Source organism: Schistocerca serialis, chromosome 10 (assembly GCF_023864345.2).
Source record: "Schistocerca serialis cubense isolate TAMUIC-IGC-003099 chromosome 10, iqSchSeri2.2, whole genome shotgun sequence".
Classification (NCBI taxonomy): Eukaryota; Metazoa; Arthropoda; class Insecta; order Orthoptera; family Acrididae; genus Schistocerca; species Schistocerca serialis.
The window spans coordinates 186,915,871-186,931,605 of record NC_064647.1 but is presented as its reverse complement, the minus strand read 5'-3'; the positions used below and the strand labels follow the sequence as shown (position 1 = coordinate 186,931,605).

The window sequence follows — 15,735 nt, the reverse complement described above, 5'->3', positions numbered from 1 at the left end:
TACAGACTGGAGCCTTTAGAACTGAATTTCTTTGTGAAGGATGGTGACAGCTCGAGGCATGGCGATAGAGGTCAGTGTGAATAGGTTTCCTGCATACATTGTAACCCAGAGAGTCGTTTGTTCTTCCCTTAACTAACACTTCAAGGAAAGGTATTTGGCACCACAAAAACATCAAATCCAGTGTATTCACACCCTTCGTATAAAATGAAAAGTATACTTTGTAATGTTACAGAAGATGTGAGTCTCCGAAAGCAGGGTATTTACTGCATTCTGTGTGAATATGGCGCGTCTTACTGGAGGCAGACTATCAGAACAGGTGAGGAAAGATGCGAGGAACGCCAGTGACACAACCAATTTAAATAACCAGACAAATCTGCTGTTGCTGAGAATTGCCTCGATTATAATCATAAAATGCAATACGATGAGACCAGTATTGTGATGCAAATGCCAATTTTATGGGTCACCGTAATTAAGAAGTCTGTAGAAATAAAGATGTCAGAAAACCTAATAAACAGGGATGGCAGTTTCAGTTTAAATAATGTTTAGGTCCGCCGCTCAGTTTATTAAAACCTTGCGAGCCACGACATCCATCAGATTTTGAAAAGACTGAGAGAATTTTCATTTAATGAAATATGAATGTGAGCTCTGGAAAACGAAAAAGCATCAAAGTGCGTAGTGGCTTTCAGGAATTTAACTCGGCTATAAACATTGTCATGGGACTGACAATAGCTGACAGTCCAGTCAGAGCCCGGACAGCAAGTACACGTAATGGCAAAACTTGCAGCACCTGAAGAAGACAGTTACATCGATTGTCGAAATGTGCATAAATGGAAACAACAATTTGGCAGGACACCTGGAAGCACACTATTAATCAATCACATTCACAAAATCTGATGGATCGGGGTTTAAGATGTTTGCCTTAATAAGTAGTACAAATGCTTGCAGTGTGTCACTACGAGAAAGACGTTCTGCATCCCAGAGTTGTAGCCCACGGATTCATTGTGTACACATTCCAGTATGAATGAGGAATGTATTCATTCTTCTAATTTACATGTGGCATAATTAATGGCTGTAATAGCAAAATTTGAGACATTTGGCCTAATACAGAGATGTATAAAAAATAATCATTCTCCTGTTGCAACTGCAAATGGGTAAGGAAGCTGGGGATAAAATTATGGAACTCCATGTACCTCCTGTCTTGACTCAAGTTTGTTATGTTCACTGGTGGTGTCCTACTGTTTACGAACAGATTAACGATGGAATATCTTATGTTGTTTCTGTAACTGGTATTAACTAGGACTAACGTTTTAAAGGTTAAGCATTATTTTGTGGTTGCAAATTTGACTTTGAATTTAACAATGTAGAAGTGGTGGGATGACAGAACTGCAATTATTATTGCACTGATTCGTGTTTACAAAGTTAATGGTATAGAATTTCTGCGATGGAGCATACTCAATCATATGTTTTGGCAATTAATTAAGTAATGTTATCCAAAGCTGTAGCGTACGAAACTGTTTCTGTTGATAAACCTTTGGGTTCTTGGGATACAGTATATCTAAATAAAGTCTTGGTGATATGTGAATGGTTTGGACTAAAGCACATGATGATGTTCGTAAATTTAGTTGCTTTTTGATGTTAAATGTTCGTGTACATTCAGCAACGAGAGGAGGGGGGGGAGGGGGGGGGGAGAAGGTACACATTTATGTGTGCTGTGTAATGTTTGAGTGTGTTAAGTTGATCCTCTTTTTCGCCGGTAGTCTTCTTCCATCGTATAGTGAATGCTAATAATGTATAGAAAGTTCTGGTTCAGAATAATCAATTATTTAGGAATAAAGGCAAAAGCACTGCGTCGTTGACAGATACACATGCAAAAGGAGCGGAGCTTTACTTTACTAGCTTTTGGAATGGAATTCCTTTCCGAAGCTGTAGGATAAACACACACGCACACGCCTGTCTCCCTACATTGTGCTCAGTCAACTGCCAGCTCTTTCCTGGCCCACAGTTAGTGTGCTGGGGTGAGGTGGCGGTGCCATGTGGGGTGGGGTGAACGATGGAGAGAGGTGGGACGGGGGTTGGGGGGAAGAGTCTGGCGGCTCATGGCAGAGTGGAGAGCTGTCCTTGGGCTGGCTAGGGGTGGGGCACGTGGCAGATGGCTGAGCACTCGATTTCACAGACTAGGGCATGAGATATGGCAGCACACAACTAGCTGACCTGTATTGGGTGGGGCTAACGTAACTCGCTGTCCCCACACTCCCCACCAAATAGCGTGTGTGTGCATGGGGGGGGGGACAGGTATGGGCTCGCATGCGTGCACACCACCCCTTTCGCATTATCCCTGCCCAACACATGTCAGCTAGTTCTGTACCGCCACCTCACACGTATGCGTGTTTCTCCCACAGCGTGAGAAATGAATTCCATTCCGAAAGAAAGGAAAGCAAAGTTCTGTATCTTTTGTATGTGTATCTGTTGACAACACAGCACTTCTGCCATTAGATGAGTCATCTCCTTTATTCCTAAATATATCGTTATAGTGAATTCTGTCTGTCCTTTTAAAATACTGTTGCCGTGTGATGTATATAAGGAGGAATATGCTACGACTTCATACAGTCTTTACAGTTGTCTGTGCTATTTAAATTGTGTGCACATATGGTTTTTTGTATCATTGTAATTTTTACAGGTGTGCATTCCCAAACACTCCAAAATTCAACCAGGTTAAAGGACACGGAAAAATTATTCGTAAGGAGTGGGTAGAGGACTGTCACAGTCAGCGGAAAAGGCTGCCGTGGAGAAGGTTCGTGAAAATGAAACTGAAACTTAGCGAACAGTTGTATTGCAAAGAATGGTTAATGTTTTTCTTCTATTGTTTCCCTGTAACAGAAAAATATTGTTTATTAGAAAATTAGTCACTTTCAGTGAACACACGTAGTATAAGATATCTCACAGCAACAGATTGTTGACAAATTAAGAAATGTATGTTTATGTACAACTACTGCTTACCTCCCTAACTGTAGTTCACATTTAGTGAGAATATGTGCTGTATTGTTTCTCGCATTTTGTTCTAGATATGCCATGGATAAGAAGGACCAGATGGGACCAGAAAGTGACACTGAAGAGGAAAATGATGGGTTTGTAGAGTGTTTCAGATAGTATTAAAAGAATCAATTGACACCTTTGGTGATGTTAACAAAACAAAAGGAAAAAAACAGTTTCTTGATCCTTTGCTTGAATTTTTATGTTTTTACAAACAGGATTTGATAGTTTTCACCTACCCTCAGGTGGAAGCTGATTGTCACAGCTGCAGTTAAAATAAGTGGAAAACAGACATGGGTATTAGATAAAACATTGAATTACCATATTCATGAATTCATATTAAAAATATTTTACACAAAAGTAAACCATTAATTTAAAAAGTGAAGTTGACGATGCTGTTACAGTTGTCTAGTTTTGTCAATACGTGCAAATAAAGTTGTGGTTAAATTTAATTTAACAAAGGGGGAAAATTTTGCTTCTTAATTTGAAACTAAGGTGTTTATATTTGATTATGTGCTTGTATAACACACACAGGATGTTGCTCAGATAATTTTTCATTAGAGAAGCTCATATTTTTGGATCTCCTGCTACTCTCAATTTTAAATGGACCAATTGCACAGCTCTCCTTACTAGATGTACAAATAATTTTCCAATTGTTCTATAAACTCCACTTTTGATTGAAGACATGTTAGTTCTGGTGTTATAAAATATGGTTCAGTATTTTCATAATTTTTTAACTTTTTATCATATATGGGGGAAGTGCAATTATTTGTCACTACTGATTGGTTCATGTTGACCACATACAGAAGGAATGTCTTTTTCTTTTTGTAATGTTTCTGGAGAATGTTGTTAGTTATGTCATAATTGTTGTATAGTTATGTGATTGGCAATCTGTATTTCTGGCCACACATCTGCCAGTCTCAAACACAACTTGAGCTGGCAGAGTGATGAGACACTACTTATCAGAAGAGTAGGTGGGATCCAGATCCTCGGTGCAATAGTCAATGTAAGCAATGTTTGGTCAATCACTTTACTATTCAGGTCCATTTGTAGTGTTTGCATTAAGACTGAAAAAAGAAGCCAATCAGTATGTGGCTTCTTTTGCAACTAAGGTACATTGAATGGAGAATAACTTTTAAAATTTTGCATGAAAAATCCATTTGATAATTTTGGAGTGTGGGAACTCGTAGGTGGCTCACACAGAGATACAAGTTACATTGATCTAGATGGCCAAGCCGTGGGGTCACTACTTCCAGTCCACTGAGATATTTCTGAAGGTATTTTTTGAAGAGAGAAAAGGGATATTTTGAATTAAACCACTTAACAACTGGTGCCTATTTTGGTTTCAATAGGGTTGGGAACATTGACTTGACTGGAGTAAGCAAATTCAAGTAGATTCAGGATGACAAAGTTTGGCCGGTATGATGAGGCTCTCACAGAACAGACTAGTGTTGAGAGCTGCCGTGAACCAGTTTTCGGACTAAAGATCGCAACACCAACTCCTACAAAAGGAATCAAATTTTAGTCTGGTTGCAGAAGATGTAGTTAATTTAAGAGTTGATGTGGTAATGTCAACTAATCCAAATGGTGGTTCAGAAAGCAGCAAAGGAAGGGCCCATAGATATACTTTCCCCACATTTCAAATCACAGTTGTGGTCTTTTTTGTGCAAAATTATTTTCCTCCCTACCATTGTAGATAGATATCACAATGTAGTGTCGAAAAGATCCAAGCGACGCCTTTTTTTCAGTGTGGAACTCAGCAAGGACCAACGCACGGCGCGTGTGACGTCCCCTTCGCAATCTGAGGAGTCTACCGACGAAGGTGATAATGCAGAGAGGTGAGCTGTCAGGACTGCTTTGTGTTTGCAGAAGTATTGTGTATGTGTGCTCTGTTAATCAGTTTGCTCGTGTTTCCAGAACAGACAAAGTGAGCACACCGCAGCCAAACAACAAGAGGCTGAGCCTTTTCGCACCCCTGGGTGGTGACGGAGCCAAACGAGCTAGGTAGGTGAGAATGTCACACAGTTAATGTAAGGAACATCGAGTACAGTCCATGAGGCCATCTTCTTTCCCAGCAGCTCGCACTGTGCCGAGGCGTAACCTTTCCATTCGTTCGTTTGTCACGTTCTGTAAAGCCTGTCAAGAGGCGGAACTGTCAGAGATGTGGAATGCATCTGGGCATACATTAACAAAAGAAAAGTCAAGTGTAGAAGCTATCTATATCCACAGGGTATTAAAATATTGTAACCCACATAACCCATTCAATATGTTGGCACTCCAATGGTAGGCGTGCACCTGGTCTGACCTGGACCTCATGGTACTGTACACATTTCACAGATTAATAATGTAGAGGTCAAACATGACCGCATTTTAATGCAACCTAGTCTGTCATATTCTTAGTGCGTTCCTTAATTAAGACTTCCTGTCGTGATTACTGAAACATGTTGTCTTAAATTTTTGGCAAAATATTTCTTCAGCTGTAGGAAGTCGGATAAGTCATTTTACAAATGGTTGTCATGTCTTAGATATTCTTAAATGTTTGTTGTACATTTAATTTATCAAAATTATACAAAATGACCATAATGTTACATCATGTTAATATGGGCATACATTATATATTATATTGCATTATATACTTTTAAATATTTTAAAGAGAATTGTTGTTAGTATCTCTTGATTTTATATCAGATGTTATTTCTGTCTCATGTGATCAACAAATATGAATGGACAATATTATGAAAAGGATACTTGCTACTCACCATATAACGCAGGTGCTGAGTCACAGATAGGCGCAACAAAGAGATTGTCAGAAAATTTGCTTTCGACCAACAAGGCCTTCATCGGAGGTGGCATGCACGCACGTCTGCCCATCCCTGACGGTCTCCCCCCCCCTCCCCCTCACACACACACACGACCAGACTACAGCCTCAACAGCCAGAGACTACACTCGTGTGTGTGTGTGTGTGTGTGTGTGTGTGTGTTCTATCTGCAATGGAGGCCTTGTTGGCTGAAAGTTCATTTTCTGACAGTCTTTTTGTTGTGCCTATCTGAGACTCAGCATCTCGGCCATATGGTCAGTAGCAACTATCCTTTTCATAATGTTGTTGCATTCCATCCTGGATTTCCCATTGTTAATTTTTGCCTCACAGTATAGACAGTGTATTGTAGGACAGCCTTTATGTTGTGGTGTGTCAGATTTTGGTAAATAACTTCTGTTACTGTAAACAAAACAGGAAAACCACTTGTACAAAAGGCAGCTGCAGGAATGATGGAAGGATGGTGTATGTGTCACTGTGCAGAAAACCAAGATGATGCCTTTGTCACCATATTTAGCCCTTGCTGACTTTAGCAACACATCAGGTGCAATATAGAGACGTTCTGACTTGAATGAGTAATAATAATGACAATTATTATCATCATCATCAATTGTTTGTAATGGAAATAGGTTGTGATCAAAATTTTGACTTTTATCCACAAAGCAATTATTATTATTGGCATCCACACATATGCCCACAAGCTTTTATCCCACAGTATATATAACTGTCGATTTCTGCTTCCTTGTAGACTTTTGTCACTACACTATTTAGTTCCATTTGTGCTTATATCATTTAAATTTAATCAATTAAATTTGAGAGAAAGGTGCTACAATTGTGCTAAGTAGCTGATATTTATCTTGTAATACCAGCTTGATATTTACTTGATTACGATGGTATTTATAAAGAAAATAGTTGCCTGCATCTGGGAACACAAAATCCAGTGTACAGTACATTACTGCTTGTCAGGGAGTTTTACAGTCAACACTCCTGGCCCAGTAGCTGAAAGAACTTTTCAATCCTTGAATCGGGGTATGCAGATTATTTGTAGAAAGAACGGGTAATGAGGTATGTCAATAATTTCCTTTTGAATTGCTTGAGGTTACCAGTTTTGTGCTTTATGTTAGTTACGTATAGTTGAATACTTTTGCATCAGAGCACATAACTCTACTCTGAATTGGTCCAATCACAGTATATTCTTAATCAATGTGTATACCTGTCCTTTTTTCCCCCTAAGGTAAGTCTTTCCGCTCCCGGGATTGGAATGACTCCTTACCCTCTCCCTTAAAACCCACATCCTTTCGTCTTTCCCTCTCCTTCCCTCTTTCCTGATGAGGCAACAGTTTGTTGCGAAAGCTTGAATTGTGTGTGTATGTTTGTTTTTGTTTGTGTGTCTATCGACCTGCCAGCGCTTTCGTTCGGTAAGTCACCTCATCTTTGTTTTCATATATATTCTTAATCAGATAAATTGTATGTTTCAGAGACATGTTAAGTCTCTACTTTATCTATAATAATGAATAGAGGCCGAAGCAATGAATTAAAATTCATGTATGTGCTGATGTGTTTGCCCCTTAATGCCAGGGTGACACAGTTGTTAATGTGTCTACCTAGTGAGCAGGAGAGCTGCATTTGAATCCTGACCTTGGTACAAACTTTAACTCATTCCTTCAGCCCTTATTCAATACCATACAATATATTCCATTAGAGAAAGAAGTATGTGGTTCAGTTCCTATTTAATAAATATAATGCACAAAGCTACATTAGAATATTTGAGATTTACGTTTTCTACCAAGAAAGGCACCTGCTTCATTCCAGGTAGGAAAAGGTGTTGAGTCAGTCTACTCTGCTTCATCGGATTCAATATTTGGTGGTTGTAGTTCGTGTTGAGACCGTATCACAGTTTCTACCATCAGTTGATCTGATACTTCTGCAATTATAGGGTCTTTACTGTCAGTGGCTGTCCAGTCCAAAAACTTCACCTCTCAGCAAATTTCTTATTTCAATTTGAGCACCATTTAACAGTTGAACAACAGCATCATTTTCAGGTGGAATAGTGGAGTCTGTTTCTTTTCTTTTCATCTTTTGTCTTGAGTTTTCGCCAAAAATTCCAAAGAGTAGCAGTGTTAAGATTATTCCATGCCAAAATAGTTCCAAAAAGGGCATCCTTAATTTTTTTTTAAATTTTCCACTGAACAACTTGAATTAATAAATTCTTGAAGAAAAGGAGCTGTGTAAAAATATTTGAAATTTGTAATTACTCCCTGATTCATTGGCTGAACGAAATCTGTGTTAAAAGGTAAGTGGTGAATATATTCTCTGAAATCAATTCAGACGCTGGAGGGTGGGGTGTACAGTTATCTAGCAGCAGTACAACCCTATGCGTTCAGGCAAACCAAGTTGGTTTTTTTTTTTCCCCCCTCTCTCTTGCAGTAGGCATAAAATTATGGAAAAACCAGTTCTTGCAAACAGTTCTGAAACCATCCACAGCATTGGAGTGAGCTCTACAAATCACAGGAAAATTTAAAATACCTTTAAAAGCTGTTAGCTTTGTACTTGCCAATAGCATGAGGAGTGAACATGTGGTCACCTGGGGCATTTGAGCACAATGAAACAGTCAACTGACCCTTGTTTTTTTTAATCTTTGGTGCACTTTTCATATTTACATATCAAAGTTGAACTAGGCAAACAACACGAAAGTAGGTCTGTTTCGTTGACATTGTATTTTTGACTAATAGTTAAGTTATAATGTTTATCCAAATTGCAAGACATTTCTTTGTATTCTTCAACTGCATTTTGATCTGCTGATTGTAACTCTCCACCTATGTCAAGCTTCCAAATTCCATGAAGATGGCCTCTTTTTTAGCATAGATTGTTGGCAAACCAACATTATGCTCTTCTGTAATCTTATTTCCATTCTCAACTTCTTCTCAGTCCGATTAATGATGTCAGGTTTTCATTTTATCATAAACGTAATATGTTTATGTATTACTTCCACTTTGTTTTGAGAGGTGCTTGTTTGAGAAGACTTTTCTGCAACAATAGGTAGTGTTACTGTAATTGTGGTACAGAATAGTGCCAATCATGACTTCACTTTAAAAGCCACTTTTTAATTGCTGTAGACAATTGGTGCAGGACAGAAGCTGTTGGACAGGTGACTGAAACTATGTTGTTGTTGTTGTTGTGGTCTTCAGTCCTGAGACTGGTTTGATGCAGCTCTCCATGCTACTCTATCCTGTGCAAGCTTTTTCATCTCCCAGTACCTACTGCAACCTACATCCTTCTGAATCTGCTTAGTGTATTCATCTCTTGGTCTCCCTCTACGATTTTTACCCTCCACGCTGCCCTCCAATACTAAATTGGTGATCCCTTGATGCCTCAGAACATGTCCTACCAACCGATCCCTTCTTCTGGTCAAGTTGTGCCACAAACTTCTCTTCTCCCCAATCCTATTCAATACTTCCTCATTAGTTATGTGATCTACCCATCTAATCTTCAGCATTCTTCTGTAGCACCACATTTCGAAAGCTTCTATTCTCTTCTTGTCCAAATTATTTATCGTCCATGTTTCACTTCCATACATGGCTACACTCCATACGAATACTTTCAGAAATGACTTCCTGACACTTAAATCTATACTGGATGTTAACAAATTTCTCTTCTTCAGAAACGCTTTCCTTGCCATTGCCAGCCTACATTTTATATCCTCTCTACTTCGCCAATCATCAGTTATTTTGCTCCCCAAATAGCAAAACTCCTTTACTACTTTAAGTGCCTCATTTCCTAATCTAATTCCCTCAGCATCACCCGACTTAATTAGACTACATTCCATTATCCTTGTTTTGCTTTTGTTGATGTTCATCTTATATCCTCCTTTCAAGACACTGTCCATTCCATTCAACTGCTCTTCCAAGTCCTTTGCTGTCTCTGACAGAATTACAATGTCATCGGCGAACCTCAAAGTTTTTATTTCTTCTCCATGAATTTTAATACCTACTCCAAATTTTTCTTTTGTTTCCTTTACTGCTTGCTCAATATACAGATTGAACAACATCGGGGAGAGGCTACAACCCTGTCTTAATCCCTTCCCAACCACTGCTTCCCTTTCAAGCCCCTCAACTCTTATAACTGCCATCTGGTTTCTGTACAAATTGTAAATAGCCTTTCGCTCCCTGTATTTTACCCCTGCCACCTTTAGAATTTGAAAGAGAGTATTCCAGTCAACATTGTCAAAAGCTTTCTCTAAGTCTACAAATGCTAGAAACGTAGGTTTGCCTTTCCTTAATCTTTCTTCTAAGATAAGTCGTAAGGTCAGTATTGCCTCACGTGTTCCAGTGTTTCTACGGAATCCAAACTGATCTTCCCCGAGATTGGCTTCTACTAGTTTTTCCATTCGTCTGTAAAGAATTCGTGTTAGTATTTTGCAGCTGTGACTTATTAAGCTGATAGTTCGGTAATTTTCACATCTGTCAACACCTGCTTTCCTTGGGATTGGAATTATTATATTCTTGAAGTCTGAGAGTATTTCGCCTGTTTCATACATCTTGCTCACCAGATGGTAGAGTTTTGTCAGGACTGGCTCTCCCACGGCCGTCAGTAGTTCCAATGGAATATTGTCTACTCCTGGGGCCTTGTTTCGACTTAGGTCTTTCAGTGCTCTGTCAAACTCTTTGCGCTTTACGCAGTATCGTATCTCCCATTTCATCTTCATCTACATCCTATTCCATTTCCATGATATTGTCCTCAAGTACATCGCCCTTGTATAGACCCTCTATATACTCCTTCCACCTTTCTGCTTTCCCTTCTTTGCTTAGAACTGGGTTTCCATCTGAGCTCTTGATATTCATACAAGTCGTTCTCTTATCTCCAAAGGTCTCTTTAATTTTCCTGTAGGCGGTATCTATCTTACCCCTAGTGAGATAGGCCTCTACATCCTTACATTTGTCCTCTAGCCATCCCTGCTTAGCCATTTTGCACTTCCTGTCGATCTCATTTTTGAGACGTTTGTATTCCTTTTTGCCTGTTTCACTTACTGCATTTTTATATTTTCTCCTTTCATCAATTAAATTCAATATTTCTTCTGTTACCCAAGGATTTCTACTAGCCCTCGTCTTTTTACCTACTTGATCCTCTGCTGCCTTCACTAATTCATCCCTCAAAGCTACCCATTCTTCTTCTACTGTATTTATTTCCCCCATTCCTGTCAATTGCTCCCTTATGCTCTCCCTGAATCTCTGTACAACCTCTGGTTCTTTTAGTTTATCCAGGTCCCATCTCCTTAAGTTCCCACCTTTTTGCAGTTTCTTCAGTTTTAATCTACAGGTCATAACCAATAGATTGTGGTCAGAGTCCACATCTGCCCCTGGAAATGTCTTACAATTTAAAACCTGGTTCCTAAATCTCTGTCTTACCATTATATAATCTATCTGATACCTTTTAGTATCTCCAGGGTTCTTCCATGTATACAACCTTCTTTCATGATTCTTAAACCAAGTGTTAGTTATGATTATGTTGTGCTCTGTGCAAAATTCGACCAGGCGGCTTCCTCTTTCATTTCTGTCCCCCAATCCATATTCACCTACTATGTTGCCTTCTCTCCCTTTTCCTACACTCGAATTCCAGTCACCCATGACTATTAAATTTTCGTCTCCCTTCACAATCTGAATAATTTCTTTTATTTCATCATACATTTCTTCAATTTCTTCGTCATCTGCAGAGCTAGTTGGCATATAAACTTGTACTACTGTAGTAGGCGTGGGCTTCGTATCTATCTTGGCCACAATAATGCGTTCACTATGCTGTTTGTAGTAGCTTACCCGCATTCCTATTTTCCTATTCATTATTAAACCTACTCCTGCATTACCCCTATTTGATTTTGTGTTTATAACCCTGTAGTCACCTGACCAGAAGTCTTGTTCCTCCTGCCACCGAACTTCACTAATTCCCACTATATCTAACTTCAACCTATCCATTTCCCTTTTTAAATTTTCTAACCTACCTGCCCGATTAAGGGATCTGACATTCCACGCTCCGATCCGTAGAACGCCAGTTTTCTTTCTCCTGATAACGACATCCTCTTGAGTAGTCCCCGCCCGGAGATCCGAATGGGGGACTATTTTACCTCCGGAATATTTTACCCAAGAGGACGCCATCATCATGTAATCATACAGTAAAGCTGCATGCCCTCGGGAAAAATTACGGCTGTAGTTTCCCCTTGCTTTCAGCCGTTCGCAGTACCAGCACAGCAAAGCCGTTTTGGTTATTGTTACAAGGCCAGATCAGTCAATCATCCAGACTGTTGCCCTTGCAACAACTGAAAAGGCTGCTGCCCCTCTTCAGGAACCACACGTTTGTCTGGCCTCTCAACAGATACCCCTCCGTTGTGGTTGCACCTACGGTTCGGCTATCTGTATCGCTGAGGCACACAAGCCTCCCCACCAACTGAAACTATACAACACGAAATTGTTGGCCACTACTGAGCACATCTGTATTCCACTGAACATGTCTGAAATATTCAGTATGTATAAGGTGATGCCAGATTATTGAACATCATGGACTGTTGGATGCTGGATTAACGGTATTGTAATATTGTACAACATAATATCAGAATTCACATCAGCCAAACTTTATTCCACTTCCACACAAATGGATACGCAAGACACTGAATACCATTTACCATTAAAGCATAGTCTAATAGGTGAGCATGCAATCATCACATAAACATTTGTGTGGCCGAGAGCCCAGACAGCTGGCTTGTATAAGGCTGTTTTGCACATGGCGCAGTGCTTCCTAACCATGTGTGCCAACACTAGGTGACTCCTTTATGCTGGCCGTAGAGGCACACGCTGAATGATTATGTGCACTCACTGTGTACGATTACAACAAACACATTGTTCCTAAACTTGTTAACTGGTGTGCACCAATGGATCAATGGACTAGCTTTAAATTTTGAAGGAAAAAAAGAAAAAAACACACAGCCAGTTTTGTATTGTCAAAAAACACCTCACTGCCTGTACTGACACTGACTAGTGTACCGACATTGGGCAGAAAGTTCCAAACTCCTGGGGGTATGTGTTGATGAAAACTTAAAGTGGAAAAACCATATAAGAGACAATATAAAAACATTCAGATTCATCTCCTTTTGCTGTAAGAGTAATTGTCAACTTTGAGGATGTGAAAATTAGTAGGTTATCATATTTTGTGTACTTTACATCAATGATTGCAATGAAATGATGTTCTGAGGTAACTTCTCACTAGAAGTGTACATTCACAAAAAAAGTAACAAGCAGTGTGGAGTTTACACATTGTAGGCAGTTTTTTGAGCAATTGGGAATATTAACCTCAGATTCGCAAAACATTTATCCGTTTATGAAATTTGTTGGCAACAATCCATGAAGTTGCAGAATGATAGTGATATTCACAAATGGAGATCCACAAATAGATATTTACAAATAAAACACCCAAGAGGAAAGTCTTATCTCTAGTGTAAGTTTACCACAGAAGTGAGTGAATCATGAAGCTGTAGAAATTCCATGACAACCTGTCCATGGAAAAAATATAGACTAGAAGTGTTTTTAAAATGTGGATTGAAGTCCTTTTCTCCTTAACAACTTCATCTGTACCATAGAAAAATTCTTGAATTGAAGTAATTAGTCAATTACAGTCTTGTAAGTGACCGGATTGTAATTATATGAGTGTACTTGAAAATTATTTCTGCCTTCTAGTCCAAGTTGAAACTGGTTTTTATTGTAAACAACAAAAATATTAAGGAATAAATATATTGAGAAGTGAGTGTAATAATTTCGAGATCCTTAAAATGGCTGCTGCAATAGGTGCAGTTATCTAGTTCAAACAATATTCGTACTCATATATATGTTGTGTACACCATTTTCTTCCTTCAGCCCTTATGAGTTGAGAATCAAAGAAATTAAAGACGTTGGATCTGAGTGGGCATTGATTTAAATCAGTGAGGAAGGCTGAAGCTTTGTGCCAGACTGGGATTTGAACATGGGTCTCTTGCTTAGGCAGTTGCTCAGACCACTTAGTTATCCGACACAGTGGTCATCGCAACAGCACAGACTGCTGTAGTGTGCCTCTTGTCATACCCAAACCCTCAACCTGTCCCACACTGTACTAACAGAGTGCACCTTGCCTATAATCCTCATTACTCGCAACATTTTGCAGATTGCCGTAAGGGTTCGAGTGTGGTGTGCATCTGCACTGAAGAAATCATTGGCCATCCTTGCCATAATTATATATATGTAGTGTCTGTTCTTTCGGACACGTCTGAAAGAACAGACGGCATTTTGATTTTGATCCATCAGTCAATAGTAATTAAGACACAAAAGAATTACAGAGATCGGCTGCGAGTTGACCAATGACCTCTCCAATGCCGATGCACACGGGGCTCGACCTCTTATGGGGATCGACAAAATGTCCTGAGTAACAAGGGACATTGCATTAGTAGTGTGTGGACAGATTGAGAATTTGGGTCTGACGGGAGGTGTGCTAGGGCAGCCAGAGCATTGCAATGACCACTGTGTCCAAATGGCTTAGTGGTCAGATCATCTGCGTAGCACTCACAGCCAGTGCTGAATAAATTCTTTGTTTACTTTAGCTGCACTGCTCCAGAAGATTATTCCACAAGGCAGCAAGGAGTGAAAATATGCAAAATGAGACAACTGTCTTGTGCTCAGGCCATCACACCAAGGGCTGCTTGTAAGGCACAACACATTGAACTAGGTAAGGTTTTTGATTAGTCTATCCGTGTCTTTACTCCATTTTTACTTGTCGCTCTCTTGGACCCCGAGAATACACTTTGTGCTTCATTTCTTTTATGACCATTTATGTCTATTTCTGATGCTAAAAGTTCATTTCTGCTTGTTTGAAATTACATAATATGAGCGTTCCTCTGAGTATGACTTAAAATATCAGCTGTGAATCACTTGTACAGCCACCAGCTGAGCCATGTTTGCTATGGTTGATTAGTATTCTTCTGTCATCAGCAAATATTACAATTTTTGAACTGGCCTATGGATCATAAGATTGTAGAGTTTCATGATCAGAGCTGGTGTCAGAAAAATTCTTTGGGCAGTGCGTCTGCACCACGATGCTATAAAGTCGACAGTGTTTCGTCTACTACTTGTCAGGATCACTACAGTGGTTTATGGCTACAGCTTTGTAGATGACAGTCACTGCAAAAGTCGTAGCAACTATCTTCATCTCAAAAAATGGTAATGAATTAAATTTTCTGAAATATACAAATGAAGGTTAAGGTTAGTTCATATATAACCATTTCATTTCATGTAGGACGAAGGATGAACACACACCCCGCCATAAAGATATAGCACCAAAAAAAAGTTGGAAAAAAGTTTGTATTTGAAAATGTATTTTACTGTCAGTTGCAACAGTACACAATAGTGCATTACAAACTACGCCCATTCCTTGGCATCGAGAGTCTCCTCGAGAACCCACAGTGACGTACTGTGACATGACGCTAGATGGCAGTCCTTTTCAGGAGAACATAGTGTGAAGGGTGGCCAAAGTGTGAGATAAGGAGCCATGCAGGATGGATGTTACCTGACTTGAATAGCACTCTTACATAAAGCTTGCAGTTCATTGTATAAGGACTGCGTGGCAGTGCTATGAGGAGCTTATGGAAGCGGTGGGAAATGCTGCTCTACCGTACCAAACAGTTGCCTGGTGGGTGGATGCATTCAGGCGTGGCAGAGCTGCAGTGGCTGACATGCACTGATTCGGGCGGCCTGTCAGTGTGCATAGGGACTGAGCTTGTACCTAGATTGCCCAATGCTTGGAGACTGACGGAAGATGGATGCTGCAGAAATTACAGCACCATACTGGTATTGAGAAGACAACAGTCTACAGAATTTTATGC

The 15,735-nt window shown here is 39.6% G+C and overlaps 1 protein-coding gene across 1 annotated transcript in view; it reads left to right on the top strand.

Annotated features, from left to right (window-relative positions):
• LOC126425128 (DNA repair protein XRCC1-like) overlaps positions 1-15,735 on the top strand; it is a 73,823-nt gene that overhangs the window by 29,033 nt on the left and 29,055 nt on the right. The window contains exons 8-11 of the mRNA XM_050088071.1: positions 2,678-2,791; positions 3,063-3,125; positions 4,779-4,868; positions 4,948-5,034. Of these exons, the coding sequence (XP_049944028.1) occupies positions 2,678-2,791; positions 3,063-3,125; positions 4,779-4,868; positions 4,948-5,034 (354 nt within the window). The remainder of the gene's footprint in view (positions 1-2,677; positions 2,792-3,062; positions 3,126-4,778; positions 4,869-4,947; positions 5,035-15,735) is intronic.